Source organism: Neovison vison, chromosome 7 (assembly GCF_020171115.1).
Source record: "Neovison vison isolate M4711 chromosome 7, ASM_NN_V1, whole genome shotgun sequence".
Classification (NCBI taxonomy): Eukaryota; Metazoa; Chordata; class Mammalia; order Carnivora; family Mustelidae; genus Neogale; species Neogale vison.
Window position 1 is genome coordinate 55,255,797 of NC_058097.1, and position 25,995 is coordinate 55,281,791.

Sequence of the window (25,995 nt, forward strand, 5' to 3'; positions counted from 1 at the left end):
CTTAAGGATTCCTTCTGTACCTCTGAGGTTACGAAGGTAGTCTCCTTTATTACTTACATCCATTTTATTTTTCAAGTTTAAAGATCTTAAATCACCAGAAACTTATTTTTGTGTATGGTATGAGGTTGGGATCTGTACGTTTCCTATTGCTGCCATAACAAATTATCCCAAGCTTCGTACCCTTAAACAAAAACAAATATATTAGCTTATCGTTCTGTAGGTCAGTAGTCCAACTTCTGCCCCAGTGGGCTAAAATCATGGTGTCTGCAAGGCCGTGTCCCCTCTGGGGAGGATCCATTTCCTTATCTCTTCCAGTCTCTAGAGGCTGCCTGAGTCCCTTGAATCATGGCCCTGAATCCCTCTGGTGTCTGCTTCCATCGGCACATCCCCTCTGACTCTTCTGCTTCCTTCTTTCTCATATAAGGATTCTCATGATCACATTGGACCCCCTGGAATAATCAGGATAATCTCCCCATCTCAAGAGAAGATCCTTAATCACGAATCTACAAAGTCCCTTCTGCCACATGTAGACTAACATACTCAGGTTCTGGGGAGTAGGACATGGACCTCTTTGGGAGTCCATCATTCTGCCTCTACAGAATCCCACTTAATTTTCCTTCCAGATCTCTTAGCTCGTTCACAGATGAGTCTGTCCTTGCCCCATTCACCTACAGCAGAGATCTGCAAACTACATCCCATAGGCAGTTTCCAGCTCACCTACAATTCTGGTCAAGTTTCATTGGACCAGAGCCACACTCATCCGTGTACCATAATGTGTGTGGCTTTTTTTTTTTTTTTTTTTTTTTTTTACTCCAGGGGCGGAGCTGGGTGGTTGTGGCAGGCACAGTGGCCTGCAAAATCTAAACATAGATACTATCGGGCCCTTTCCAGAAGTGTGCCAACCTCCGATCTACTTGTGGGGATAGTCACTTGTCAGGACCTCCTGTGAGCACAAGGCCATTTCGGAGCCTTCAGTTCTCTTCCACTCGTCTGTTCCCATGCCAACACCGCAGATGTCTTTCCTAGGACTCTGAAGTCATTCTTGGTACCTGGGCTGGGGAGCAAGGCTCCCTCCCCTACTTTGTTTTTCAAGATGGAGGTGACTTCTTTGCTTTTTTTTTTCTTGGCCCCCAATTGACTAGCGCCCACTCCCCATCACTAGACCAGGCCTGTCTTGTTCACTGCTGTGTGCCTACCACACTGCGCAGGGCCCAGCATGCTACAGGGGCTTAATACACACCTGAAAAATGAAGTGCAGTCCATTGTTCTCTCATTCCTATTTTATAGCAGGAGAAACAGCCTCCAGGAAGGGAACTGACTGCAGAAGATGATGCTTGTGCCCTTACAAAGGCCTCCTAGCACTCCCATGTTATAGATAAGGCATCCGAGTCCAGAGAAGTGACAAAGCTTGTCCAGGGTCCCTTGGCTCATAAGCAGTGGGTCTAGGCTGGCTCCAAAGCTTGAGTTTTAAAAAATGTTTACACTGTTGGCAGTATGCCCTTTGTTCTTGCTTTTATCATTTCGTATATTTAGGGACTCGTTCCCCAACTGGACAAAGAGAGCTTTATTTCCTATAGCAACATAGTCCGTTCTCTGGCTGTTCTAACGAAACACTGTGTTGTGTTTCGTTAGCTGGTCCCCTCTTGGTGGGCACTTGGGTGGTTTCCCAACATCCTTATGCCTTTTTCAGTGTTTGAGTCTACCTATCTATAGGGTAAGTTCCTAGAAGTGGACTAGTTGACACGAGCATGTGAGCGTTTTAAATTTTTTATGGACAAATGGCCAAAATGGAGGCACCGATTTAACTTACAATAAGGAGAGACCCTGTTTCCCCACATTCCTCGGCAGCCAACGATGGTAGCAGATTTCTTACTTTCGCCTTATAAATGGAGGGAAGAACCGGAGTCAGGGCTTGCTTTCAAACCACAGCCTTGAGCTGTGGTTTGGGGCCCAGCACTAAGTCTGTAGATGATACCTTCCCCTCCCCTGAAACAGGTGAGCAAATTGTTCCTAAGCCCTCTGGGCTGGAACCCAGTGTGGAGTCAGTCTCCCTGACAGCTGTCTGCTCAAGGCAAGTCCTTACAGCCCAGCTTAAAAATGCCACCTCTTCACTGACCCCAGGTGGTGGCAGAGGGGCCCGTGAGCCGAGGGGAGGACTCACTCGCGCTCCCCCTGACTCTCAGCCTGGTGGTGGCTGCGCTGGTGAAGGAGCAGGAGGCATCTTTGGCCAAAGGCCTGGTCGCAGCTGAAGCAGCGATGCCGGGCTGTGGCCTGGCTGCCCGGTGCCGTCGGGGGATCGTGACAGAGGCGATGGGCGGCCAGTTTGGAGGGGAATGAAAAAGCCTTGGGGCAGTGCGGGCACCGATAGGGGCGTGCGTCGGTGGCATGGTGCGTGTGGCGGTGGGCTGCAAGCTTGGAGGGGTAGCAGAAGGACTTGGGGCAGTCGGGGCATGGGTAGGGGCGGGTGGGGGCATGGGTCCAGAGGTGGGCTGCCAGCTTGGAGCGGTGGCCAAAGGCTTTGGGGCAGTGTGGACACGGGTGTGGGCGGGCGCCACTGTGCGTGAGGCGGTGGGCTGCCAGCTTGGAGGGATAGGAGAAGGCCTTGGGGCAGTCGGGACACGGATGAGGCCGAGCGCCACCGTGTGCCAGCCGGTGCGTGGCCAGCTTGGACGGGTACGAGAAGGCCTTGTCACAGTCGGGGCAGCGGTGTGGGCGCTGGGGTGGGGGCCGCCGGCGGGGTCGGGAAGGCACCCCCACGGACGAGGCAGGCCCTGGAACCAACTGGCTGGGCTTCTGCGTTGAGCCCTGGGGAGGAGCTACAGGACAGGAGGGCTGGTGGGCTCCAGGCATGAGCCAACACCCTGAATCTAGGCCAGGCTTCCCTTCCCCCAGCCAACCTCAGATGTCATCTGGGATTCCTCAAATGACAAGTCTCTATTCCCCACCTTCTGCCATGCATTATCATAAGGAGCTCTGAAGGGTTACCTGGCTGGAACCCCAAAGCAACTACTGGGGTGTCCGTTTCTAGTATATTCCCAAGTGAACACCCTGAAATTCTGCATATTGAATCCTCTGACGCTTAATTTTATGAGCCCTAAAAATCACATAAGTTCCCCAAAGCCAATAGTAGGATTCCCCAGAACATATTTGTGGGAGTATCCCAAATGGTCATCACCCTAGGCCTTCAAACTTTCACCGAGAGAGTCCCTCAAAATATGATTTTCTTAGCCCCAGTTCCTGTAGAATACCCCCCTACCCACAGGCGGGACCGCTCTCACCTCCTCCTTTGGTTACTGGTTCCTTGCCAGTGGGACTAGGATCGGTGTCCCCGGCGGCGGACTCTGCATCTCGCTCCAGCATCTTGCTGGTCCAGGAACCCAGAGAGAGGTAGGCAATGCTGGTGATTACCAGGCTGATGGGGATAGGGCTGTAGAACTAAAATCAGGCACCAGTCCGTTTGGGGGCAAGGTTTTTTTAAGCCTAGGATCCAGAGACGGGGGCGGGGGTTATGCGAAGGCGGAGCCTAAGAGCACAATGGGCGTGGTTTATGCAAACCTGACTCTTCACGACTTGGACCCGGCGCTGGAGCCCTCAAGCGGAGTGGGCGGGGACTCTACTACTTAAACTCGGGGGCCGCCCTGAACGCGGAGCTGGGTAGGCCTCTAGAATGTACGGGACCTCCCCCACCAGAACCTCCCAGCCGTGGAAGCGAACCCGGGAATGGGCGAGGCTATACAGACAGGTCCCAAAGCAACTCAGACCCAGGGGAGGGGCCTTCGAGCGGAGAGGACGGGTCTTTTAGAACTCTGTCCCAGGGAGGAGCCTGAGCGGAGTAGGCGGGATTTCACCTCCCAATAGGTAGCTTTACCCGAGTCTCGGTTTAGTCTCAGTCCATCGACGCCGCGTGAACTGCTTCCTTCTCGTTGCTAAATTTCATCCCCAGCGGGGAGGGTAGAGGGAAGACCTAGAGGGAGATGCGGAAAGAACGTGGCGTGTCATGGCGATCCAGAGAACCCTAACGGATTTTTCCCTTGGGGTTCCAAGCGTCCGGGCCTCAATGCACGCCTCGGAATCATGGCATTCGGGCACCAATGCACCCAACCAAGGCTCAGGCACCAGTGCAGTCCCTCCGGAACCTATGCATCAGGACGTCAATCGATTCCTCTCAAGGAGATCCTGGCGTCCATCCCCCCAATCCACTTCCCGAACACCCAGGCGCCCGCCTCACCTGCAGAAGGCCCCTCCCTGGGGGCGGGGCTCCAGGCCCCTCCCGCCGCGGCCGCAGGCGCTGCAGCGCTGCCCTCGGACGTGGCAAAGCTGCAGCGCCAGCCGCGTGCCTAGCGACGGGAGGGGAGGGAGCGCGCGTGAGCGGCTCGGCTCAGCCTCATTTCCATCCCCTCCTCCCACGCGGGGCCGGTGTGGGGCGTCGGTACGCATGCGCAGTCGCAGCCAGCGGAGGCTGCTGCGGGGGAGAAATGGAAGGAGGGGTGGGTGCGCAAGGCAGGCCAGTTGGTGAGCAAGCACGGAGCTACCGGTAGAAGGGTCGTAAGAAAGTACACTGCGGGGTGGGGGGCCTACGGTGGCTGACTGGAGTCAAGCACGTGCAGGACCTAACTGGGGGAAACTGAGCGTAGAGATCAGAGACAGTGCCCAACATATGCGCCGTCCTTTCCTAACAACCTCCCTTTCGAGAATCCCGTCGGTAGCTTGAGTCCCCTCCCCGGAGGGAGTTTGAAGAGCCGGCTGCTCGTTTCACTCCTCAAAGCGTTCGCAAAGAAGTCCTGCCAATTCGTGAGTGGGCGGGGCGGAACGCCAGGCTTAGAGCAAGCTGACGCCCAATGAAAAACATGTTATTTGCATAGCGCCCCGGCATCGTTCGTCATTGGGTGATTCAAGAATCTCAGGCCCTCCCACTCCGTTGCCGCGGTTCTGGTGTTAGCTTGGGGATGGGGGCGGCGGTTCCCAGAACAACACTGCCGGAGTTCTTGGGAGGACTGGAGCTCCTGGAGCCAGGCCCAGGGTGGGACGCTTGGCACCTTTCCCTGGGCCGTGATGGTGCACTTTTCCGCCCACGACGGGAGTGACCGTGAAGTGCCCATTAAAATGCCCTGCATGGGTGGGTCTTCAGTCTGATAACCCACAAGGTCTGGCGAGTCCTGGGAGCTGTGGGAGCTAGACGGTGGGGTTATTCGAGCTTTGGAGCCAGATTGCCTGAGTAACTGGTTGGCTCCGCGAGTTTCTAGCTGTGTAATCTTGGCCAAGTCTCTCCATCTTTCTGGGTTCTTAGGACGAAATTCAATAATCAATGGAAAGTTTAGAACAGTGCCTACAGTGGTCAGTACATGTTACCAGTATTACCTGTGTTTTTATTGTGCATTGAACTAGGCCATGATGGGATCAAGGTCGTCCCAGAACAGCATGTGCAGAGAGCTCAAGGTGGGAAAGAGCATGCTGTGTTCGGAGGATCTTTCCTACCTCGATGTTCCAAACTTACCTTACTTCCAGTGCTGGTATACCCATGGTCCTTCCTACCCCAGGGCCTTTGCACTAGTGGCTCCCTCTGTCCCCCCAAGGTCATTTCTCCATCACATTGGTTGTCTGACACCCCCCCCCCCGCCTGATCTTGTTTCAAATATTTGGCACTGTAGAAGGCCTGTAGAAGGCCTGTCCACCCTAGCTCATGGAGCCCCCTTCCCTCCACTACTCTGTTGTCACATCTCCCTCCCTACATAACACAGCATATCTGTCCTCTATACTATATGCTCTGTTAAGATGAACAACCTATCTTGTTTATCACTCTGTCCAGAACAGAGCTTAGCACATAGGAGGTGTCCAATAACTATGTATCAAAGAAATGTTGGAAAGCATTAACAGCCATAAACTCTCTGTGATGGGGAGATAGAATGATGGGGACAATGGAGAGCTTGAGGTCAAGGAGTTAGAAAGAGGCCTAGCTGAATGGGAAACCAAGGGTTTTAAATATGGAAAGTGACATGAATGAGTTTAACTTTTCATATACTCTTTTGTAAAAACTTTTTATTAGGTTATGGGAAATTTCAAACATAACCAAAAGGAAGAGGAAGAGTATAATCAGCCCATCACCAGCCCATCACCCAGGTTCATCACGACAAATCTTATTTCATCGTCCCCTTACCCCTTAAGGTCCTTGAATCAAATTCCACACATTTCATCCAGAAACACTTCAGTGTGTGTCTCTAAAAAAATAAGGACTTTCTATCTTTAAACACAACCCAAAGTATCATTACCGAACTTTCAAACTTTAGAGTCATTTCTTACATTATCACATTTCTCCCCTGGCCCCCTGTATATCTTGTGTGTGTGTGTGTGTGCGCGCGTGCTTTTTTTTTTTTTTTTTCCTTTCCAGAACAATGTTCTCTTTCAAACATACAAAAAGTGTGAGAAAACAGAATTGTTCTCTGCGTTAATAATACCAGTGGCGCCAGCATCAACAATTTTCTACTGATGGCCCATGTTGTTTCACTTCTCCCACCCACTCCTCCCAGATGATTGTGAAGCTATATGTGACGTCATATCCCATAAGTATCTTTTTATTACACTAGGTGTGTCTGCATTGGGATCTAAACAAGATCCACATGCTGTGTATGTTTTCTGTGATTCTTCAGTCTCTTTGTCATTGACATTTTAAAAGGTTCGCTCTGGTTGCTGCATAAAATAGATTGTAGGGAGGCAGAGCAGAAGCCACAAGCCCAGTGAGGTGGCTGTTATATATTAATTACACTATTAATTACCAGCATTTATTTGGCACTTTTTATATTCCTGAAACTGTCCTGGGCACTTTGTATACATTCTTTCATTTCATCCTGGCAGTGGCTTTTTAAGAGGAGGCGCTCCCATTCCCCCCCAACCTCCCCACACACACAAGAGGGGAAAATGAGGCACAAGGCGGGAGTCACACAGCCTGGAGGAAGCAGGTTCGGAATTTGAACTCTCACAGCCAGGCCCTGGAATCCGTGCAATTTCCATGTTTTTTTTTTTTTTTTTTTTTGGTGTTTAATGACATAGTCATTTTGCCAATTTATTTATTTTCAGAAAAACAGTATTCATTATTTTTTCACCACACCCAGTGCTCCATGCAAGCTGTGCCCTCTATAATACCCACCACCTGGTACCCCAACCTCCCACCCCTCCAATTTCCATGTATTTTTTGCTGCTTCTTGACTGGGGCTGTGGGGATGATGGCGAAGAGGCCTGACCGGAGGCCTGTTACATTAACAGGGCCTAGTGATGAAGGAGGAAGAGGTGGCAGAGGAGGAAGGAGTCAAGGAGGGTGAGGAGAGCATGCTAGTGGGCTCCTATCGAGAGCTTGTTCTGTGCTGCATGCTCTCCCACACTCTTTACATGTCTGAATTTACTAGATCTTCCCAATGAGGGAGGAGCTATTGTCAACCTCATCTTGCAGAGGAGGAAACTGAAGCCCAGAAGAGGTAAGTGTTGAGCCCAAGGTCACAGAGCTGGGAAGGGCGATACACAGGCTTCTACCTCTTAGGAGATCTCACAGCTGACCGAAAAGTTGTGCATGCCTTCAAGGGTCTAGCAGTCCTGCCAAAACAATAGGAATGGGCCCCAGGAGTGAGGAGGTTTTATTTAGGGGACCCTCACAGCAAAGAGTGTCTGAGGATCCTTGTTTTCCTGTTTCCTTCTTCCCCTGAGCTCCTGGCAATCCCTGAACCTTCCTTTATTTCAGCCCCAGTGTCTGTGCCATTCTCCCCCACCAAACTGGACAGAACTCACCTCTGGGTCTCCAGATTTGCCCAGCTGGGCCAGGCACACGGGAGCCCTCAAGTGAGAAATCAATGGACAATATTCTCTCCTTGACTTGTAACTTTCCTTCTGCCTGTTTCTCTACTCTCTGAGAGATTCTCTCCCTCTTTCTGCTCATTTCTCCTTGCTCTAATGTCCCAACATCTCTTCCCATCTTTCATAATCGTCTAGAATTTCCAAGTGTATCTTTCTGACCATACTTCTTTGGTGGACAACTCATTCCAACTCTGTATCTCTCCATGAATCTCTGAAAGTCTTTCCAGGTCTCTCTTCTTGGTATCTCGGAGTCCAAGTCTCTCTCAAGTCTCTCAGCATCTCCTTTATCTCTGAGGGGCTCTCTGGGTCTCTCTCCTGTTAAAAACCACTAAGAATACATTAGGAGTCCCGCTATCAAGTGTATTGGGGCTTCTTGTTGGGGTTTTATTTCTCTTCCTGTCTGTGGTGCTCCCAGCGTCTCTCCTTCGCCTTTTTTTTTTTTAAAGATTTTATTTATTTATTTGACAGAGAGATCACAAGTAGGCAGAGAGGCAGGCAGAGAGAGAGAGAGGAGGAAGCAGGCTCCCTGCTGAGCAGAGAGCCCGATTGGGGACTCGATCCCAGGACCCTGAGATCATGACCTGAGCCGAAGGCAGCGGCTTAACCCACTGAGCCACCCAGGCGCCCTCTCCTTCGCCTTTTGAGCCGTTTGAGTGTCTCCCTGTTAGTCGCTTCTCCCGGTCTCGCTGTCTAAGCGGTCTCTGTATTCTCTCCCCCAGACAGCCCTGAGCCCCAGAGCCCGTGGCCCCTTTAAGGCGGGCCCCGCCCTCTCCCCGCCCCCGCCCCGCCCTCTCCCCTCCCCTCCCCTCCCAGGTCAGATAGGGGGCACCCGGCTTCCGCCCTCGCCTGGCGTCCACTCAGTCCCCACCGGGCCGCGGGCGCGATGGCGGGGGCCACACTGAGGGTCGCCGGGCGGCGGCTTAGCCAGCGCAGCGGCTCTGGAGTCCCCATTCTCCTACGGCAGGTGCGAGGAAGCTGGGCCCACAGCGGGACCACGGGGCGCTGGACGGTGGCAGGGCGGGACTCCGGCGTCCTTTAAAGCCGAGAGTTGGGGGATCCCGTGGGCTTCGGGCAGGACTCCCGAGTCCTTTACGGGAGAGGTTAATGGGGAGCCTGATTTGGGGGGCATTTGGAAGTTGGGCCTCATTGTTTCAGACGGAACAGACTCCGGACACCGAGGGGAAAGGAGGGGCTGGGTTTTGTGTTCCTGGATCTTAGGAAAAGAATCGGGTCGAGGCTCGGACTCTTGGGTCCCCCGTGTGTGGGAGTCTCGTTCTTCGCTCTCACCTGTCTCACTCCCCCTTCCCAGATGTTTGAGCCCAAGAGCTGCACCTACACGTACCTGCTGGGTGACAGAGAGTCCCACGAGGCCGTTCTGATCGACCCGGTTCTGGAGACGGCGCCTCGGGATGCCCAGCTGGTCAAGGAACTGGGGCTGCGGCTGCTGTATGCTGGTCAGTCTGGAGGCCGAGCCCCTGGGTCTGAGGGAGGAGGGGGCTGGGGGCTGGGAGTCCTGCGTCCTCTCTGAGCCCTCCTGGACCAGGCCCTCCTCTCTCTCCCAGTGAATACCCACTGCCACGCGGACCACATTACGGGCTCAGGGCTGCTCCGGTCACTACTCCCCGGCTGCCAGTCTGTCATCTCCCGCCTTAGTGGGGCCCAGGCTGACTTGCACATTGAGGATGGAGACTCCATCCACTTCGGGCGCTTTGTGAGTTGGATGCTGGGTCCGGAGAGGGTGGTGGCCTGGACTTCTTGGCCTCAAGGGAAGAGCAGGCTGAGGGCTTGGGCTCCTGAGCCCCTGGGTAGGAGGGAACTCTGATCGGGGGCTCCTGATTCCTGAGTTTGTCTTTGGGAGGAGGGTGCCATAAACCCAGGTGGGGCACTGGGGCAAGAGGCTCTGGGCAGGTGTGTCTCTGGCCAAGCCCCTTAAGTCAACAGCATTTGTGGAGTTTCCTACAGCCTTGGGGCAGCTCCTTTGGCTTGGCATCTCTATTAAAGTTGATTGAGGGCTAGAATTCTGAGCAGGGGCTGAGAGAGAGATTCCAGCTCAGGTTTCTAGAGCCACTATTAGAGGAAGGAGCATCTTGTTGCCCTGGGCCAGGACTAGGGTGAGGCGAGCAAGGCACCCAGGGCGCAACATTTAAGGAGGCGCTTATTCTCACAGTCACAGTCAGGGTAGGCACCTTTCAGCTAGCGCCTCCTTAAATGTTCACCCTTCTGTGCCTGCTTGCCTCACCCTTGGTGGAGCTCTTGCCTCACACAGGAAGGGTCTGAAGTTTCCTACCTCCTTTCCCATCTTTGTTACAGGCCAAGGTCAGCAGGTTTCCAGCCAGGATTTCAACCCAGAGCAATAGATCGGGGAGAGGGCGCTGGGGGGAATTGCCCTCAGAGGGAGGAGAAATAGCTGACCAGGCTTTTCTCCAATCAGACTTGCTAAAGCTTCAGAGAGAGTTGGGCTGACTTTGGGGACAGAATGGGCAAGTGACAGAGGGGGGACTTGACCTCCAGGTTAAAGGATTTTGCTAAATGGGGACAGTTTATCTGAGTTTGAGCATTTAGAGATGAGAGCTGTGTGTGTGTGGGGGGGGGATCAGAGGGTGGAGCTCCTGTGGGGGCAGCCTTTTTATTTCTGGAAGCCCTTTTCTGGAAGCAGGTGAAAAAGTGCCTTGTAACTTTATGTACACTGTCCGTGAGTGTCAGGGGCTAGCAAGCATTCCTTGAGCTGAACAGGCTTAGAAGAGTGAACAGTGGTTGGGGTTTCATGTCGACATGAGCCCTTTGTGAGACAGAACGAGCAATGTTTTGAATGAATGTCGAAGGGTTTAGCTGTGGCAGATTTAGCTTCCTTGTCTGGTTTTTTTCAAACGACTTAACTGATAGTCACAAACCATCCAGTTCATCCATTTGAAGTGTACAATTCAGCGACTTAGTGTATTCAGAGCGGAGTCCACCCATCACCGCAGTTAACTGTAGAATAGCTTTGTCACTTCCGAAAGAAACCCCATGCTCCTTAGCTGTCACCCCAGCCCCCTCCCCTCTCACCTGACAACCACAAATCCACTTTCTATCTCTCAAGGAAACACCAATTCTGGGTGTTTCATAGAAACGGAATCATATATTGTGTCGTCTTCTGTGACTGTCTTCTGTCTTAAGTGTTCAAGAGTCATCCTTGTAACGGGTGGCAGTGTTTCATGCCTTCCTATGGCTGAGTAACTCTCCACTGTGTGAATTCGCCTCGTTCGTTCATTCATTCATCCACCAGCTGATAGACATTTCTGTTGCTTCCATTTTTTTTACCATTATGTATAATGCTGCTGTAACTATTCATGCACAAGGTTTTGTGTGGCTGTTTTCATTTCTCTTGGATGTATCTATAGGATGGAATTGCTGGATCAAAATAATAACTCTACGTGTAATAGTTTGAGGACCTCGGGAGCCTGGGTGGCTCATTTGGTTCAGCGTCCGACTCTTGATTTCAGCTCTGGTCTTGATCACAGGGTCGTGAGCTGAAGCTCATGGTGGGTGTGGAGCCTACTTAAAAAAATGGGTCCCTGAGTGTCTCAGTCAGTTAAGTGTCTGCCTTTGGCTGAGAGATCAAGCCCCACATGGGGCTCCCTGCTCAGCGTGGAATCTGCATCCTCCTGCTCACCTCTCTCTTTCTCTCTCTCAAATAAATAAATAAAATCTTAAAAAAAAATAGTTGAAGGAACTGACCGACTAATATCCAAAGTGGTCGCACCATTTTATATTCCTACGGGCAGCATATGAAAGGCCTAGTTTCCAGGCACCTGAGTGGCTCAGTCAGTTAAGTAGTGGACTTTTGATTTAGGCTCCCCATCGGGCTTCATGGGGAGTATGCTTCAGCATTCTCTGTCCCTCTGCCCCTCCCCACTCCTCTCTCTCAAATAAATAAATAAATCTTAAAAAAAAAAATAGAAAAAAGAAAAAGAGGGGCGCCTCCGTGACTCTGGGTTAAAGCCTCTGCCTTTGGCTCAGGTAATGGTCCCGGGGTCCTGGGATCGAGCCCCACATTGGGCTCTCTGCTCAGCGGGGAGCCTGTTTCCTCCTCTCTCTCTGCCTGCTTGTGATCTCTGTCAAGTAAATAAATAAAATCTTTAAAAAAAGAAAAAAAAATGAAAGTCCTAGTTTCTCCACATCCTTGCCAACACTTGTTAGCATCTGTCTTTATGATTATTTGGTGTTTGGTGTGGTTTTCATCTGAGTTCTTTATAAACCTTTAGAGATGGTCACACTTCTCCCTCATTTTCTTCTCTCTACTTTAAAAAAATTGACTTGTAACATGCATGCCATACAGTAGGAAGTGTGCCTATTGTATGTGTGCAGCTTGTTAAATTTTTACATGTTTCCACTTGCATATACATGGCCCAAGATCCAGATACAGAGCAAACTCATCACTCCAGAAGGCCTCCTTGTTCCTCCTCCTGGCCATTGACAACAACACCCCCATCAAGAAACCAGCTGCTGACTTATTTATTCATTTTTAATTATTTATTTATTTATTCATTTTTAAATTTTTCTTTTTTCTTATGATAAGGACCTTGAAGATTTGCAATCTTAGCAACTTTCTTTCTTACTTTTTTTTTTTTTAAGTAGGTCCCATCCCCAGTCCCCAACCTGCGGCTTGAACCCAAGACCCTGAGATCAAGAGTCACATGCTCTACTGATTGAGCCAGCCAGAGGCCCCTCTTCCGATTTATTTAATCCTAGATTAATTCCATGTGTTCTGGACTTCAGAAACAGGACTCGTACCATGTGGGCTCTTTGGTGTTCTGGCTTCTTTCACTCCTCACGTTGTGTATGGTTGTAGTCTTTCCTTCTGTTGCTCCGTCCCAGGGATTGGCTAACCCCTTCTGTAAAGGACCAGACAGTAAATACTTTTCGCTTTTGCAGGCCGTATATGGTCCCTGTTGGCATGAAAGCAGTCAGAGACAATGCATAAATGAATAAGCATGGCTGTGCTCTAGCAGAACTCTTTTTCTGGCCTCTGCAATGTTAATTTCAAGAATTCTCATGTGTTTTAAAATACCATTCTCATTTTGATTTTTTTTTTCATGAAAAAAATTTTTTCTTTATGAAAAAGCATAAAAATACCACTCGTGGCCCTCGGACCATACAAAGGCAGACACAGGCCAAATTTCATGTACCAGCCATGGTTTCCCAAAATGTAGAGCATTTTAATTGTGTGAATTTATGATAATTTACCCATTTTCCCTTTGATGGCTGATTCAGATTTGGGGCTATTAAGAACAAGGCGGCTGTGAAGGCTGTTATGCAAATCTTTTGGTGGACATTGCTCTCAATTCCAAGGAACGGACTTCCTGGGTCAGAGGACTGACCTATGATTAACTTTAGTAGAACTTGCCACCTTTTTTTTCCCAAGATTTTATTTATTTATTTGACAGAGAGAGACACAGTGAGAGAAGGAACACAAGCAGGGGGAGTGGGAGAGGGAGAAACAGACTTCCTGCAGAGCAAGGAGCCCAATGCAGGACTCCAACCCAGGTCCCTGGGATCCTGACCTGAGCAGAAGGCAGATGCTCAATGACTGAGCCACCTAAGTGCCCCAAACTTGCCACTTTTTGAGCTGGTTATATTTTATACTCACAGTGGGCCAGATTTGGATGATTTCATTGTACAATGAATTTTCTGTTTTACTGAGCAATGAGATTTGAACATTTGAGCTCCAGTGAGGGGTGGCAGATTCAGAAAACTTTCTGAAGTTTTCTGAAAGAAAGAAAGTTTTCTGAAGAACGCTGCCAGATACGGAGCCCCCAGATCCCACTTTAGGGATTCTGATTTCATTGTTTGGGGCAGACACAGGGGATGAGTCTCTTTTAAAAGCTCCCAGGTCAGCGCCTGACTAGCTCAGTCAATGGAGCATGAGACTCTTGAACTTGAGGTTGTAAGTTTGAGCCCCACCTTGGATGTAAAGATGACTTAAAAATAAATAAAATCTTAAATAAAATAAAATAAAGTAAAATAAAAGCTTATAGGTGATTCTCATGTGGTCTGGGTGAGAATTTCACTAGTTCCTTCCGTTTGGAACTAGTTATTATTTTTTAATTAATTAATTTGTTAGAGAGAGAGAGAGCATAAGCAGGGCATGCAGAGAGGGAGGGAGAAGTAGGCTCCCTGCTGAACAAGGAGCCAGATGCAGGGCTCGATCCTGGGACCATGACCTGAGCTGAAGGCAGATGCATAACCGGCTGAGCCACCCAGGTGTCCCAGGAACTAATTATTTTTTAAAAGATTTATTTATTAACTTATTTATTAGAGAGAGAGAGGGAGAGCAAGCAGGGGGAGGGGCATTAGGAGAGAGAAACAAGCAAATTCCTGAGATCATGACCTGAGCAGAAAGCAAGTGTCTGTTGCTTAATGGACTGAGCCCCCCCAGGTGCCCCTGGAACTAATTATTTGAATTGTGGAACAGATCTTCCCCTCTTGCAACATTTTACAAAAAAATGACAAGCCTACAGAAAAAATTGAAAAGATTTGACAGCATCCATCCATCACCTGTCTTATTTTTTGATGCTTCTTCAAGTTAGAGACATCAGTGCACTGTGCCTTAAACGTTAGAACAACTAATGTCATTTCTTTCACGAAAGAAAGGAAGGTTTAACTAATAGAGGTTCAGACTATTTAGCCGCAATGGAAAAAGACACTCTGAGTTTAGAAGTGCATAGATATAGTGGCCGGTTATACCAAGATTAGATGCTTTTGAATAATGGAGCAAAGCAATGAACTTGGGACCAACTGGAATAGAAGTCCAGACTCTACTTGCCACCAGGGGGCAGTGTGGGCCGTGGGACCTGCTGCGCGGATCCCTTTGGAGTTGCCCAGAGCTGATGCGAAGTAGTTAGAGAAGGTGCTGACCCCACCCCCCAAACGGGTGAATGGACAGCTGCTGAGTTGGTGCACGTATTTGAAGCCGTGGAAGGAGGAAGGGAGGAAGAAATTTGTTGGAAGAATGTGAGGTTAGGCTCCACAGAATCCCTAAAAACTATTCTGTGGCTGAAAAGATGATTCAACCAGATTGGGAACCGGTGGAGGTCTGGGAGGTCCAGATAGATGGCGCTCCCCCTTTTATTAATATTCTAATAACTATAGCAAATTGAAACAATAGTACCGTCAACACTCTCATACCCTTCACTTAAAGTTCACCAGTTGCTGATTTTTAAAAAATATTTTATTTATTTGAGAGAGAGAGAGAGCATGAACAGGGTCTGAGGGAGAGGGGGAAGCAGGCTCCCCGCTGAGCAGGGAGCTCGATCCGCTCAACCCCAGGAACTCTGAATCATGACCTGAGCCAAAGGCAGACACTTAACTAACTGAGCCACCCAGGCACCCCAGTTGCTGACATTTTTGCTACCTTTGCCTTATTTCTCTCTGTGTGTATATAACGTTTTCTTCTCTTACCATTCAGAAACTTGCATTCAGAAATGTCAACCCTAACAACTAATCCGGAGAGTAAAGATGTTCTCCTGTATCAGAGGTTCTCAAACTCAAACCTTTTAGTATCAGAGCTCCTGGCCTTCTTAAAAGTTACAGGATGGGGGCGCCTGGGTGGCTCAGTGGGTTAAGCCGCTGCCTTCAGCTTGGGTCATGATCTCAGGGTCCTGGGATCGAGTCCCGCATCAGGCTCTCTGCTCAGCAGGGAGCCTGCTTCCCTGTCTCTCTCTGCCTGCCTCTCCATCTACTTGTGATTTCTCTCTGTCAAATAAATAAATAAAGTCTAAAAAAAAAAAAAGTTACAGGATGGCCCTCAAAGCTTTTATTTATGTGGATTCTAGCTATCAATATTTACTTATTAGTTGTATGTCTGTTATAGGTCAATAAAAATAAATAAGACCTATCTATTCAGAGATGCAGAAAAATTTTACTGCATTAGAAATTAAAACTGAGACTCTGGAAAAAAAAAAAAAAAACATGAGACTCTGTTTTGTGAAAACACAAGAATATCCAAGCACTCCATCTGCTGGCAGAACAATGACATCATCACCTGTCATGGAGCTTCTGGAAAATCTCACTGAACTGGGGAATGAGAGTAAGAAGGGCAGAAGAACTCCTCCTACTATCATGAAAATAGTTTTCACCTCGCAGACCCTCAGAGTTCCCTCATTTGCACTTGGAGAGAACAGTTCTTTTACAAAGTCTTCATCACAGAAAGTCTATGATAATTCTGAAATAATTCTTAAATACAGCTTAAGTTCGAATTGCCCCAGGTGCCCGGGAATCGTGTTTTTTGTTTTTTTTTAAAAGATTTTATTTATTTATTTATTTGTCAGAGAGAGAGAGAGAGAGCGCGAGCGAGAGCGAGCACAGGCAGACAGAGTGGCAGGCAGAGTCAGAGGGAGAAGCAGGCTCCCCATGGAGCAAGGAGCCTGACGTGGGACTCGATCCCAGGACGCCAAGATCATGACCCGAGCCGAAGGCAGCTGCTTAACCAACTGAGCCACCCAGGCGTCCCCCGGGAATCGTTTTTATGGCCGTTTTTAGGAACCAGGACCCAGTCAAGCTTCATGCATGCCACTCGGCTATAGGGTCTGTTGAGTCTCTAAATCTAGAACAGCCCCTTTCCACACCATGACATTGACTTTCGAAGTTTCTAATCTATTGTCTTGGAGAACGTCCCACTTCTGGTTTGTGTCTGGTTGTTTCTTCATGGTGTCATTCAATCTCCTCTTCTCTCTGCCATCAACCGAAGTAGATTGTATGTATTTTGAATTGGCTAACAATAGTAATGATGATAATTTAACAATAGTTGACAAGCTTTGAGGGTTTGCTTCTTGCCAGGCATTGTGCTGAGCTCTGTAAGTGTTCTTTATCAGTATTTGTCTAGAAGGATTTTCATAATCAAATACCACTGTAGGCAGCAGGGAGTGGTGGGGGCTGTGGCAAACCTTGGGATGCATGTTCCATTCATAGAGTACACCCACTGCACAATTCAAGTTGATTATTCATGTTCAGGAATGTAGTCTGTTGGGAAGCCTGGCTGGCTCAGTTGGAAGAGGGTGGGACTCTTGATCTTGGGGTTGTGGTTTGAGGCCCAAGTTGGGTATAGAGATTACTTAAATAAATAAGTTTTATAAAAAAAAGAATGTAGTCTGTTGACTGCCAAGCTCCCTTTTTTAAAATAGAAGCTTCAAATGTACATTTTTGAGAAATCTTCCACTTTTTAAGGGTAGACTACAAATTCAGACTTCTCATAACTTCTGAGTGGGCCAAACAAAACATTTCTCTGGCTGAGTCTGGCCCTTGGGCCTCTATTGCATCTTCTCTGACAAACAGATCGCATTAAACCTTAATAACCACATAGATGAGAAATATTTTTCTCATTTTACAAAGAAGGATGTACAGAGAAGAAAAGTGACTTGCCCACAAATTACAGAGAAAGTGGCGAAGTTGGGATTTTTTTTTTCAAAAGATTTATTTATTTATTTGAGAGTGAGAGACAGACTGGGGGTGGGGGAAGGCAGAGGGAGAGGGAGAGAAAGTCCCAAGCAAACTCCACGTGGAGCCCAACACAGGGCTCAATCCCGCGGTCCTCATGACATCATGACCTGAGCTGACACCAAGAGTGGGGCACTTAACTGACTGAGCCACCCAGGTGCCCTGCCAGGTCAGGATTTGAACCCAGGAGGCCTTGTGGTTCCACGAGATCAGTGGTTTTACAAAATTTAGAACCTTAATGGGGCATCTGGGTGACTTGGTCCGTTAAGCATCTGCCTTTGGCTCAGGTCGTGATCCCAGGGTCCTGGGAGTGAGCCCCGCATCAAGTTCCCTACTCTGCGGGGAGCCTACTTCTCCCTCTACTGCTCCCCCTGCTTGTGCTCTCTCTCTCTGTCAAATAAATAAAAAATATCTTTTAAAAAGTTTTTTTTTAACATTATTAATTATGTTACTTTGATTATATCGTGATTATTGTGTCCTGGACATTTTTCTAAGTGCTTAACAAACTCAAAATAACAATATTTTTTTGTTAAAGCTTTTATTTATGAGAGAGAGAGCAAGCAGAGGGGAGGGGCAGAGGAAGGGGTAGAAGCAGGCTCCCTGCTGAGCAGGCAGCCCCATGAAGGGCTGGATCCCAGGACCCTGGGATCATGACCTGAGCCCAAGGCAGACGCTTAATCAACCCAATCACCCATATGCCCCAGGAACTTAATATTTATAATAACCCTATGAAGTAGGGACAGTTATTATCCCCATTTTACAAATGAGCAGAGAAGCTCAGAAACAGAGAGGTGAAGTGACTTGTCCAAGGCCACACAGCTAGTAATAAATAGCAGAGCCAAATTTAGAACCCATGTCACCTGGCGCCAGATGCTGTTCGTAACTCCTAGTCCATGTGCCCTCTCTAAGACATAGCTGTTTTACATCCGGATTGATGACTGAAACCTCCACATGAAATACCACTTCCCTGTACTGTGTACCAGGCACGCTTTGATTTCCCACTTCCTCCCACATCCCATCCCACACCACTCCATTCTGTTCCATTCCACAGCCTCTCTGCTCTTCTGTGTCCAGCATCTTTTTTTTTTTTTTTTTGGTCTTATCTGTGACATCCATTCGTATTTCCACATTTAGTTATGGTTTGTTCATTCTTGTTCTGTGCCTTGGTTTCCTCTTCTGTAGAATGGGAACAGGAATGGTACCTGCCTCATAAGGATGTGTGTGGACTGGATGAGTTCAGTCATGTTGAGCACTTAGGAGAGAGCCTGGCACAGGAGAAGGGGTCAGTCAGTATCAGGGCTCTGGGGAATGAGCAGACCTGACCGATGGGAGAGGGAAGGGTGTACCTAGCAGAGAGAATTGTGTGGGCATAGAGGTGTGGAGAAACCTGGTGCTTTCTGGAAGCACCCCTGGATTTCAGAGAAGCTGGGTGTGTTACTGGACATTGGGCTGGACAGGTGGGCAGGCACTGGAACAGGGGTGTTTCAGAAGTCAGGCTAAGAAGCCAGAACTCTGTCTGGGGGACAGTGGGAGCCAAGGAAGGGTCGTGACCAGAGAGGAGCAGGTGTGAATCCGGGCAGTAGAAACCCTCCTCAGGGTCATGTGGGGGATGGATGGAGGCTGGTAGGCCAGGATGGAGGCAGGTGGTTGGTCCAAGCAGGAGAGGATGAGGCCCAAGATGGGCAGGACTGTGGGAGGTATGGAGCGGGGGGATAGATGCTAGATATTCCAGAGAAAGGAAAGGTCAGATAAACAGGGATGCTGATCATCGGCAAAGCCACTTGCTACATAGACTCAGGGCCTCAGGAGTTTCAGTCCATGTGGCAAGCGGGTTCTTGTTCAATTGATATTAAAATTATGTCCAATTTATACACAGAGACAATTACATACACCAAATATAGGCTTTAATTGTGCCATATATTCCATGTATACTGTCTAACTGTTGGTTGTTTATAACCAATGTCCTGATTAATCAGTACCCATTGCTAAACTGTGATCAGCTGGTTGTTTGTTCTTTTTTGTTTTTGTTTTTGGTGATTAATGTTTTCAACATTACTCCTGAATAACCATCCACAATATTTGGTTCAAAGGACACCCATGCTTTTTGTTTAAAAAAAAAAAAAATCAGGGTGCCTGGGTGGCTTAGTGGGTTAAAGCTTCTGCCTTAGGCTCAGGCCATGATCCCAGAGTCCTGGGATCGAGGCTCCCCACCCCCACATTGGGCTCTCTGCTCATCGGGGAGCCTGCTTACCCCCCTCTCTCTGCCTGCCTCTCTGCCTACTTGTAATCTGTCTGTCAAACAAATAAATAAAATTAAAATAAAATCAGAGAGTATGGAGTGAGAGATCATTTCTCGACCACCAAAAGGTTATGTTAATTTTAGGCAGGAGGGTTATGATTTTTCCCACAACATTTTGCAAGATCATTTTCTTTGCATTTGTTTTGCATTGCACATATATCCTCGGATATATGAGTCAGGAAGGTGTTTGGTTGAAAGTAATTAAAAAACTCATACGGTGGGGTGCCGAAGTGGCTCAGTGGCTTAAGCCTCTGCCTTCAGCTCAGGTCATGATCTCAGGGTCCTGGGATCAAGCCCCACATCCGGCTCTCTGCTCAGCAGGGAGCCTGTTTCCCTGCCCCCCACTGCCTGCCTCTCTGCCTGCTTGTGATCTCTGTCAAATAAATAAATAAAAATCTTAAAAAAAAAAAAACTCATACGGTGGCTTAAATATTTGGCAGTTCGGTTTTCTCCTATAACAGGGGGTCTGGAAGAAGACAGTCAGATGATTCACTGACTGAGCCACCCAGGAGCTCCATTTGGGGGATTCTTTTTCATGGTTGCAAGGTGGTTGCTGCAGCTGCAGCCATCACACTTTTGTCTAGAACCAGATAAAGTGGGAAGGGGAGGTGCCAAACATTTTTTATCAGGAAGGGAAAAGTTTTCCCAGACATTTTCAGGAGACCTACTGAGATCTCGGTCTGAGAACCATGTCCAAAGCCACCCAGGCTACCACGGAGGGAAAGGAAGTCGTTGGCTGGGCACACTAATGCCCTGAACCAAACCAGAGACCTATCAGTGGGGAAGGGTGGGACGGATGCCAGGTGTGGACACAGGATCTGTACCTGGTGTCCTTCAGTATTCAGCAGATGACTGACCTAGTTCAGGATGCTAACTGGTGGGGGGAATGCTGTATGAGTGGGAACTAATCTTATAAGCGGTTTTTAGATCATGAAGGTAACATTTTAATTTTTTTTTGACAATTGCTTCCGTGAACTGAGTATGGGGATTTACATAATGAGGATTTCTTGGGTGGGCATTTTTGCCCATGTGTCCGAAGTTCTTTTTTTTTTTTTTAAAGAGATTATTTATTTATTTGACAGAGAGAGAGAGAGAGAGACAGCAAGAGAGGGAACACAAGCAGGGAGAGTGGGAGAGGGAGAAGCAGTCTTCCCGCCTAGCAGAGAACCTGATGCGGGGCTTGATCCCAGGACCCCTGGATCATGACCCGATCTGAAGGCAGTCGTCTAACAACTGAGCCACCCAGGTGCCCCTGTGTTCGAAGTTCTTAACAGTAGAGTCTTAGCAGAAGCTTTGCGGGGTCAGAGTCCACATTTGAGGTGTTGTAGACATTGCAAACTTGCCCTCTAAAACAGCTACACTGAGTCATACCCACATCCCAGGAAACCTAAGGGCTGAGCAACTCTGACAGTTGTCAGTCTGGTAGGTGAAAAATAAGGGCTTTTAAATTTAAATCTCTCTCCCTTTCTCCCTAAAAGGGAGATCAAACATTGTTTTAGATTTTTTTTTTTTTTTACTATTTATTTCCTCTTCCATGAATTGCCTATTTTTTTTTTTTTTCTTTTTGCACATTTTTCTTTTGGAAGTTCTTGTTGATGCTTAGGAACTCTTTATATATGATGGCTATTCATACTTTATAATACTTTCTTATACATGTTGCTAATACTGTCCCTGAGTTTTTTTGTCTCTTAACTCTTGTTCTTTTCTATAATGAAATTAAACTATGTGGTCATTCTTGTCACTGTTTTTCCCTATATCCCCTGAATTTAATATGCTTACAAAAACCTTTCCTATCTCAAGATTTTATATATGTATATATAAACACACACACACATCTCCTTATATAAGATTACATATACCCTTATATATTTCCTTTTAGAAATCTTTTGGTTTTTAAAATTTTAGATCTTTAGTTTATCCTGAATCTTGTGTTTTATTTTCAATTATAAAATGACATGCTTTCTGTTTAAAAAAAGGGGGGGATAATGTAGGAAAAGCCTAAAGAAAAAAAGTATGTTTTGAGTGAACAAGGAACCTTTTTTAAAAATCAACAGTACAGGGTGCCTGGGTGGCTCAGTGGGTTAAGCCACTGCCTTCTGCTCAGGTCATGATCTCAGGGTCCTGAGATCGAGTCCTGCATCGGGCTTTCTGCTCAGCAGAGAGTCTGCTTCTCTCTCACTCTGCCTGCCTCTCTGCCTACTTGTGATCTCTGTCAAATAAATATATAAAATCTTAAAAAAAATCGACACTACACAAGTTACTTTGTAGTCTGCTTTTAGCCCTTACCAGATATTAAATGTCTTTTCATGTTATTAAATATTTGTGTACATCATTAAATTTCATTTCAGTAACATAATTTTAAATAAGTGTTTGGTATTCCCTATTTTTATTAGTGTGCTTATCTTTTTCTTATTGATTTGAAGATTGTATTTGTATATGAAGTATACTGACTACTGTGTGGTGCATATATGTTGTAAATATATTTTGTCAGCTTGTTGGTTCTGTTTCACTTTTGTTTATGGTGTGGTTGCCACTCAGAAACTTCAGGTTTATTTAAAGTCAAACCATCAATCTTTTTTTGTAATGATTTATGACCTTGGGATCACATTTGAATCTTCTTCCCTAACCAGGATCATATATATTTGTTTGTATTTTTGTTGTTGACACAGTTTTATGGTTTTCTTGTTTTTTAAAAAAGATTTTATTTATTTATTTGACAGACAGAGATCACAAGTAGGCAGAGAGGCAGGCGGGCTGAGCAGAGAGCCTGATGTGGGGCTTGATCCCAGGACCCCGAGATCATGACCTGAGCTGAAGGCAGGGCTTAACCAACTGAGCCACCCAGGCGCCCCCGGTTTTCTTGCTTTAAGTGTTTAATTCACTGGGAGTTTACCCTGGTATGAGGTTTAAGTCTGGGAATCTAACTTAATTTGTTTTTTTTTTTTAAATTTAAGTTATATTTATTTATTTGACAGAGAGAGAGTGAGTGAGCACAAGCAGGGGGAGAGGGCGGAGGGAGAAGCAGATGCATCCCCACCCCCCGCCCCGAGCAGGGAGCCCAAGACAGGACTCAATTCCAGGACCCCAGCATCACAACCTGAGCCAAAGGCATCACAACCTGAGCCAAAGGCAGATGCCTAACCAACTGAGCCACCCAGGTGCCCCAAACTTAATTCTTTAACAACCCCCTGCCAATGCTAGCTAGATGTGATCCTGGGGTGGGATGGGGGCTTCTGGGGCCAGTTTCATCATGAGGCCAGAGCTCTTGGCTTATTGGTAATTGTATTTTCCTTCCCCACCAGGCCTTGGAGACCCGAGCAAGCCCTGGCCACACCCCGGGCTGTGTCACCTTTGTTCTGAATGACCACAGCATGGCCTTCACTGGAGATGCCCTGCTCATCCGAGGGTGTGGACGGACGGATTTCCAGCAAGGTCACAGGCCCCTTTCCCTAGCCTGAGATCTTAGTACTGTTCTGTGTGTGCCAGAGATTGAAGTACCTGTTGCAAGAATGAATGAATGAGTGTTAGACTTTTAGGGGTCAGGCTTAGATTGAAGAAGTTTAGCTGTTACAGTGAGGGAAAATTAGATTCCTGGATTTGCAAATGGGAGGGAGATTCAGCAGTTTGCTTGTTGGGGGACAGTTAGATGCAAGGGTGTATCATTATCTGTCGCTGTGAAACCAGTGACCCCAGACCTTAATGACTTAAGCAGTGATTGACATTGATTGACTTTATCTCACGTAGTTTCTGAGAGTTGAGACTCTGGGAGCAGCTTCGCTGGGTGGTCCTGGCTCAGTGTCTGGGCTGTAATCATTCAAGGGCTTGACTGGGGTGGGGGGGCCTGCTTCCAAGGTACCTCACTCACATGGCTGGCAAGCTGGCTCTGTCTGTTGGCCAGAGGCCTCAGTTCCTCACCACAGAGACCTCCCCGTGGGGGTAATTTGTCTTCATGACATGGCAGCTGGGTTCTCCCAAAGGGAATGATCAGAGAAGCAGACAGAAGCACTAATTTTTTTTTATTAAAGATTTGTATTTATTTGAGAGAGAGAGAATGAGTGGGGGTGGGGGTCATGAGAGGGAGAGAGAGAGAGAAGCAGACTCCCCACTGAGCAGGGAGCCTGACGTGGGACTCAATCCCAGGACCCTGGGATCATGACCCGAGCCGAAGGCAGATGCTTAGCCAACTGAGCCCCCAGGAATCCCCCACTGTGGCCATATTTTTAAACCCCATAAGGAGTTTAGGTGCTGGAATTGCAGCAGGGGAGGGTGTGGAGTTTGATTCAGGGGTTTGGCTGCGAGGGGGCAGTTAGATTCAGGAGTTTCACTGTGGGAAGGGAGCTCAGTTTTAAAGATTTTATTTTTGTTGATTTGACAGAGAGAGACACAGCAAGAGAGGAAACTCAAGCTGGGGGAGTGGGAGAGTGAGAAGCAGGCTCCCCGCTGAGCAAGGAGCCTGATGTGGGGCTCGATCCCAGGACCCTGAGATCGTGACCTGAGCCAAAGGCAGCCGCTTAACAACTGAGCCACCCAGGTGTCCGAGGAGCTCAGTTTTAAATCTCAGGGTTTAACTGTCCTGTGTGCATCTGGGTGAATGTGGGGTTGACACTAGATTGGGAGGATTTTGCTGCCTTGCGGGCAGAGGGCAAAGCAGGATCAGAGGAAAGACAGAACATCCCTGAGCTGGCAGTGTGTGACCAGATCCCCAGGCTGCCTCTTGCTTCCTCTTCCTCTGGCCTTATCTCTCCATCTTGGTCTCTGTCTTTTTCTCTCCGAGACTTCTAGTCCTCCATTTATCTACTCCCAACAGTTATGCATTTGAAGGATTTGAAATGAAAGGTGGAAGGAGGGTCCAAAAAGATTTGCCCCTGACCCAATTTAGGACTCAGAGCTTTGTTGTTGGAACCATGGTACTGTTTTCCTCCTTGGGCTCATGTCTTCAGTTTCTTACCTTCTAGTCTAGCCTCCCTGCCCAGAACCCTTTCTTGGCATCCCCTGGCTGAGGGCACAACTCCTTGGTGCTTCTGGATCTTATACCAACATTACTTACCACCATGGTGAATTTCTCACCAGTCCTCAATTCTTCACATATGCTGTTCCTTCTGTCTAGAATGCCCTTCCCTCTCTTTCTGTGCCTAGACAAAGCAGTACCAACAGAAAATGAGGAAGGTTTAGCTACTGTGATTTAATCCTACCACCCTTTCTTGAGGGAAGGGGCTAGAAACCTTCTCTGCTATTGATTTACTCACCTCTGAATCTTCCCTCCCCAGGCTGTGCTAAGACCTTGTACCATTCAGTACACGAAAAGATCTTCACGCTTCCTGGAGACTGTCTGATCTACCCTGCTCATGATTACCGTGGTGAGGGCTTCCTGGAGGAGGTGTGGGACTTACATAACTGTCCATTTGAGAGGGAGTACCAAACTGCTGTAGTCCTTGTGGGGCATGGAGACTACAATTCCCAGAAATTTCTCTGGCCAAAAAGAACAAGTGTTTAGGTGTGCTGAGTGTTCATGTAGAAACAAGAGTCCTAGAATTCCAAAGGGCGTGCATTTTCCTGGGACTTCCTTGTAGCGAATGTGGGAAACTACATTTCCCATAGTGCTAATCGAGGAGAGCTTGGTCTCTGTGACAGTCTGGGAAGAGCCTGTGAGTCCCAGGCCCCAGATGCACCCTAAGCCTCCTGGGAAATGTAGTCAAAGGAGGCCCCAGGCACTTGCCGGGTTGATGTTCCTCGCCTCCCTTGGCCACTAGGGCTCACAGTGTCCACCGTGGAGGAGGAGCGGACTTTGAACCCGCGGCTCACCCTCAGCTGTGAGGAGTTTGTCAAGGTCATGGACAACCTGAACTTGCCCAAGCCTCAGCAGATAGGTGAGCAGTTGGGGGCCAGATTCCTGGGTCTGAGGGAGGAGGGGGCTCAGGGCCAGAATTATAATTTTCCAAAGAAGAAGGGCTCTTTGGATTTCTGGGTCCCCAGTAGGGCATGAGGGGGTCTGCTGGGGCCCCTTAGTTTCAACCCTGTCTTTTTCCTTTCAGACGTTGCTGTTCCAGCTAACATGCGCTGTGGGATCCAGACCCCCCCTTCCTGACCTGGTTTTGTCAGGTGCTCATTTCCGTTAAGAATGCACTAGGCGGGGTACAGAGAGAGGTGCCATCGCCAGGCCTCTCTCCTTCCCCTCCCTCACCAGCCCCTGAGCTTCTCAAATAAATAAATAAAAATTATTTTTTTGCTCTGAATCGTATTTCTGTCTATTTGGGGGGAGGGTGCCGTTGGTTTTCTGGTCTGAGGTGTCTGGGCTGAAGAGTTCAGGGAGGAGAGAGCGGGAGTGAAGCAGGCTGCTGGGAAGGAGGAGATTTTTTCCTAACTCACAAGATCAGAAACAAACC

General features: G+C 48.1%; 2 protein-coding genes across 6 annotated transcripts; one reads left to right on the forward strand and one right to left on the reverse strand.

Moving 5' to 3' along the window:
- Positions 1-1,330: 1,330 nt before the first annotated feature.
- Positions 1,331-4,293, reverse strand: ZNF575 (zinc finger protein 575). Of its 4 annotated transcripts, XM_044257230.1 has the most exons (5): positions 4,229-4,293; positions 3,869-3,964; positions 3,279-3,480; positions 2,162-2,816; positions 1,331-1,879 (listed from the first exon to the last, which is right to left on the reverse strand). In XM_044257230.1, the coding sequence occupies exons 3-5, from the start codon at positions 3,358-3,360 to the stop codon at positions 1,870-1,872; spliced, it is 747 nt and encodes a 248-aa protein (XP_044113165.1). In that variant the 5' UTR covers positions 3,361-3,480; positions 3,869-3,964; positions 4,229-4,293; the 3' UTR covers positions 1,331-1,869. The 4 variants fall into 4 exon arrangements, with proteins under 4 accessions (XP_044113165.1, XP_044113166.1, XP_044113164.1 ...); XM_044257231.1 differs by lacking the exon at positions 4,229-4,293 and having other exon boundaries at positions 3,279-3,364; positions 3,869-4,135; XM_044257229.1 differs by lacking the exon at positions 4,229-4,293 and having other exon boundaries at positions 3,279-3,435; positions 3,869-4,135.
- Positions 4,294-8,656: 4,363 nt separating this feature from the next.
- ETHE1 (ETHE1 persulfide dioxygenase) lies at positions 8,657-25,830 on the forward strand. 2 transcript variants are annotated; one of them, XM_044257227.1, is made up of 7 exons: positions 8,664-8,803; positions 9,149-9,293; positions 9,402-9,550; positions 22,915-23,044; positions 24,880-24,969; positions 25,363-25,479; positions 25,645-25,830. In XM_044257227.1, exons 1-7 carry the CDS (start codon positions 8,723-8,725, stop codon positions 25,695-25,697), a joined length of 765 nt encoding a protein of 254 aa, XP_044113162.1. In that variant the 5' UTR covers positions 8,664-8,722; the 3' UTR covers positions 25,698-25,830. The 2 variants fall into 2 exon arrangements, with proteins under 2 accessions (XP_044113163.1, XP_044113162.1); XM_044257228.1 differs by lacking the exon at positions 25,363-25,479 and having other exon boundaries at positions 8,657-8,803.
- The last annotated feature ends 165 nt before the right edge of the window (positions 25,831-25,995 follow it).

What these genes read in the sequence shown, in the direction of transcription:
- ZNF575 (XM_044257230.1), bottom strand. Translation starts at nt 3,360, where the DNA reads ATGCTGGAGCGAGATGCAGAGTCCGCCGCCGGGGACACCGATCCTAGT. An exon ending in ACCAGTAACCAAAGGAGGAG is followed by an intron (nt 2,817 to 3,278) that starts GTGAGAGCGGTC and finishes CCTGTCCTGTAG; the next exon opens with CTCCTCCCCAGGGCTCAACG.
- ETHE1 (XM_044257227.1), top strand. Translation starts at nt 8,723, where the DNA reads ATGGCGGGGGCCACACTGAGGGTCGCCGGGCGGCGGCTTAGCCAGCGC. An exon ending in TCCCCATTCTCCTACGGCAG is followed by an intron (nt 8,804 to 9,148) that starts GTGCGAGGAAGC and finishes CCCCCTTCCCAG; the next exon opens with ATGTTTGAGCCCAAGAGCTG. An exon ending in GCTGCGGCTGCTGTATGCTG is followed by an intron (nt 9,294 to 9,401) that starts GTCAGTCTGGAG and finishes TCTCTCTCCCAG; the next exon opens with TGAATACCCACTGCCACGCG.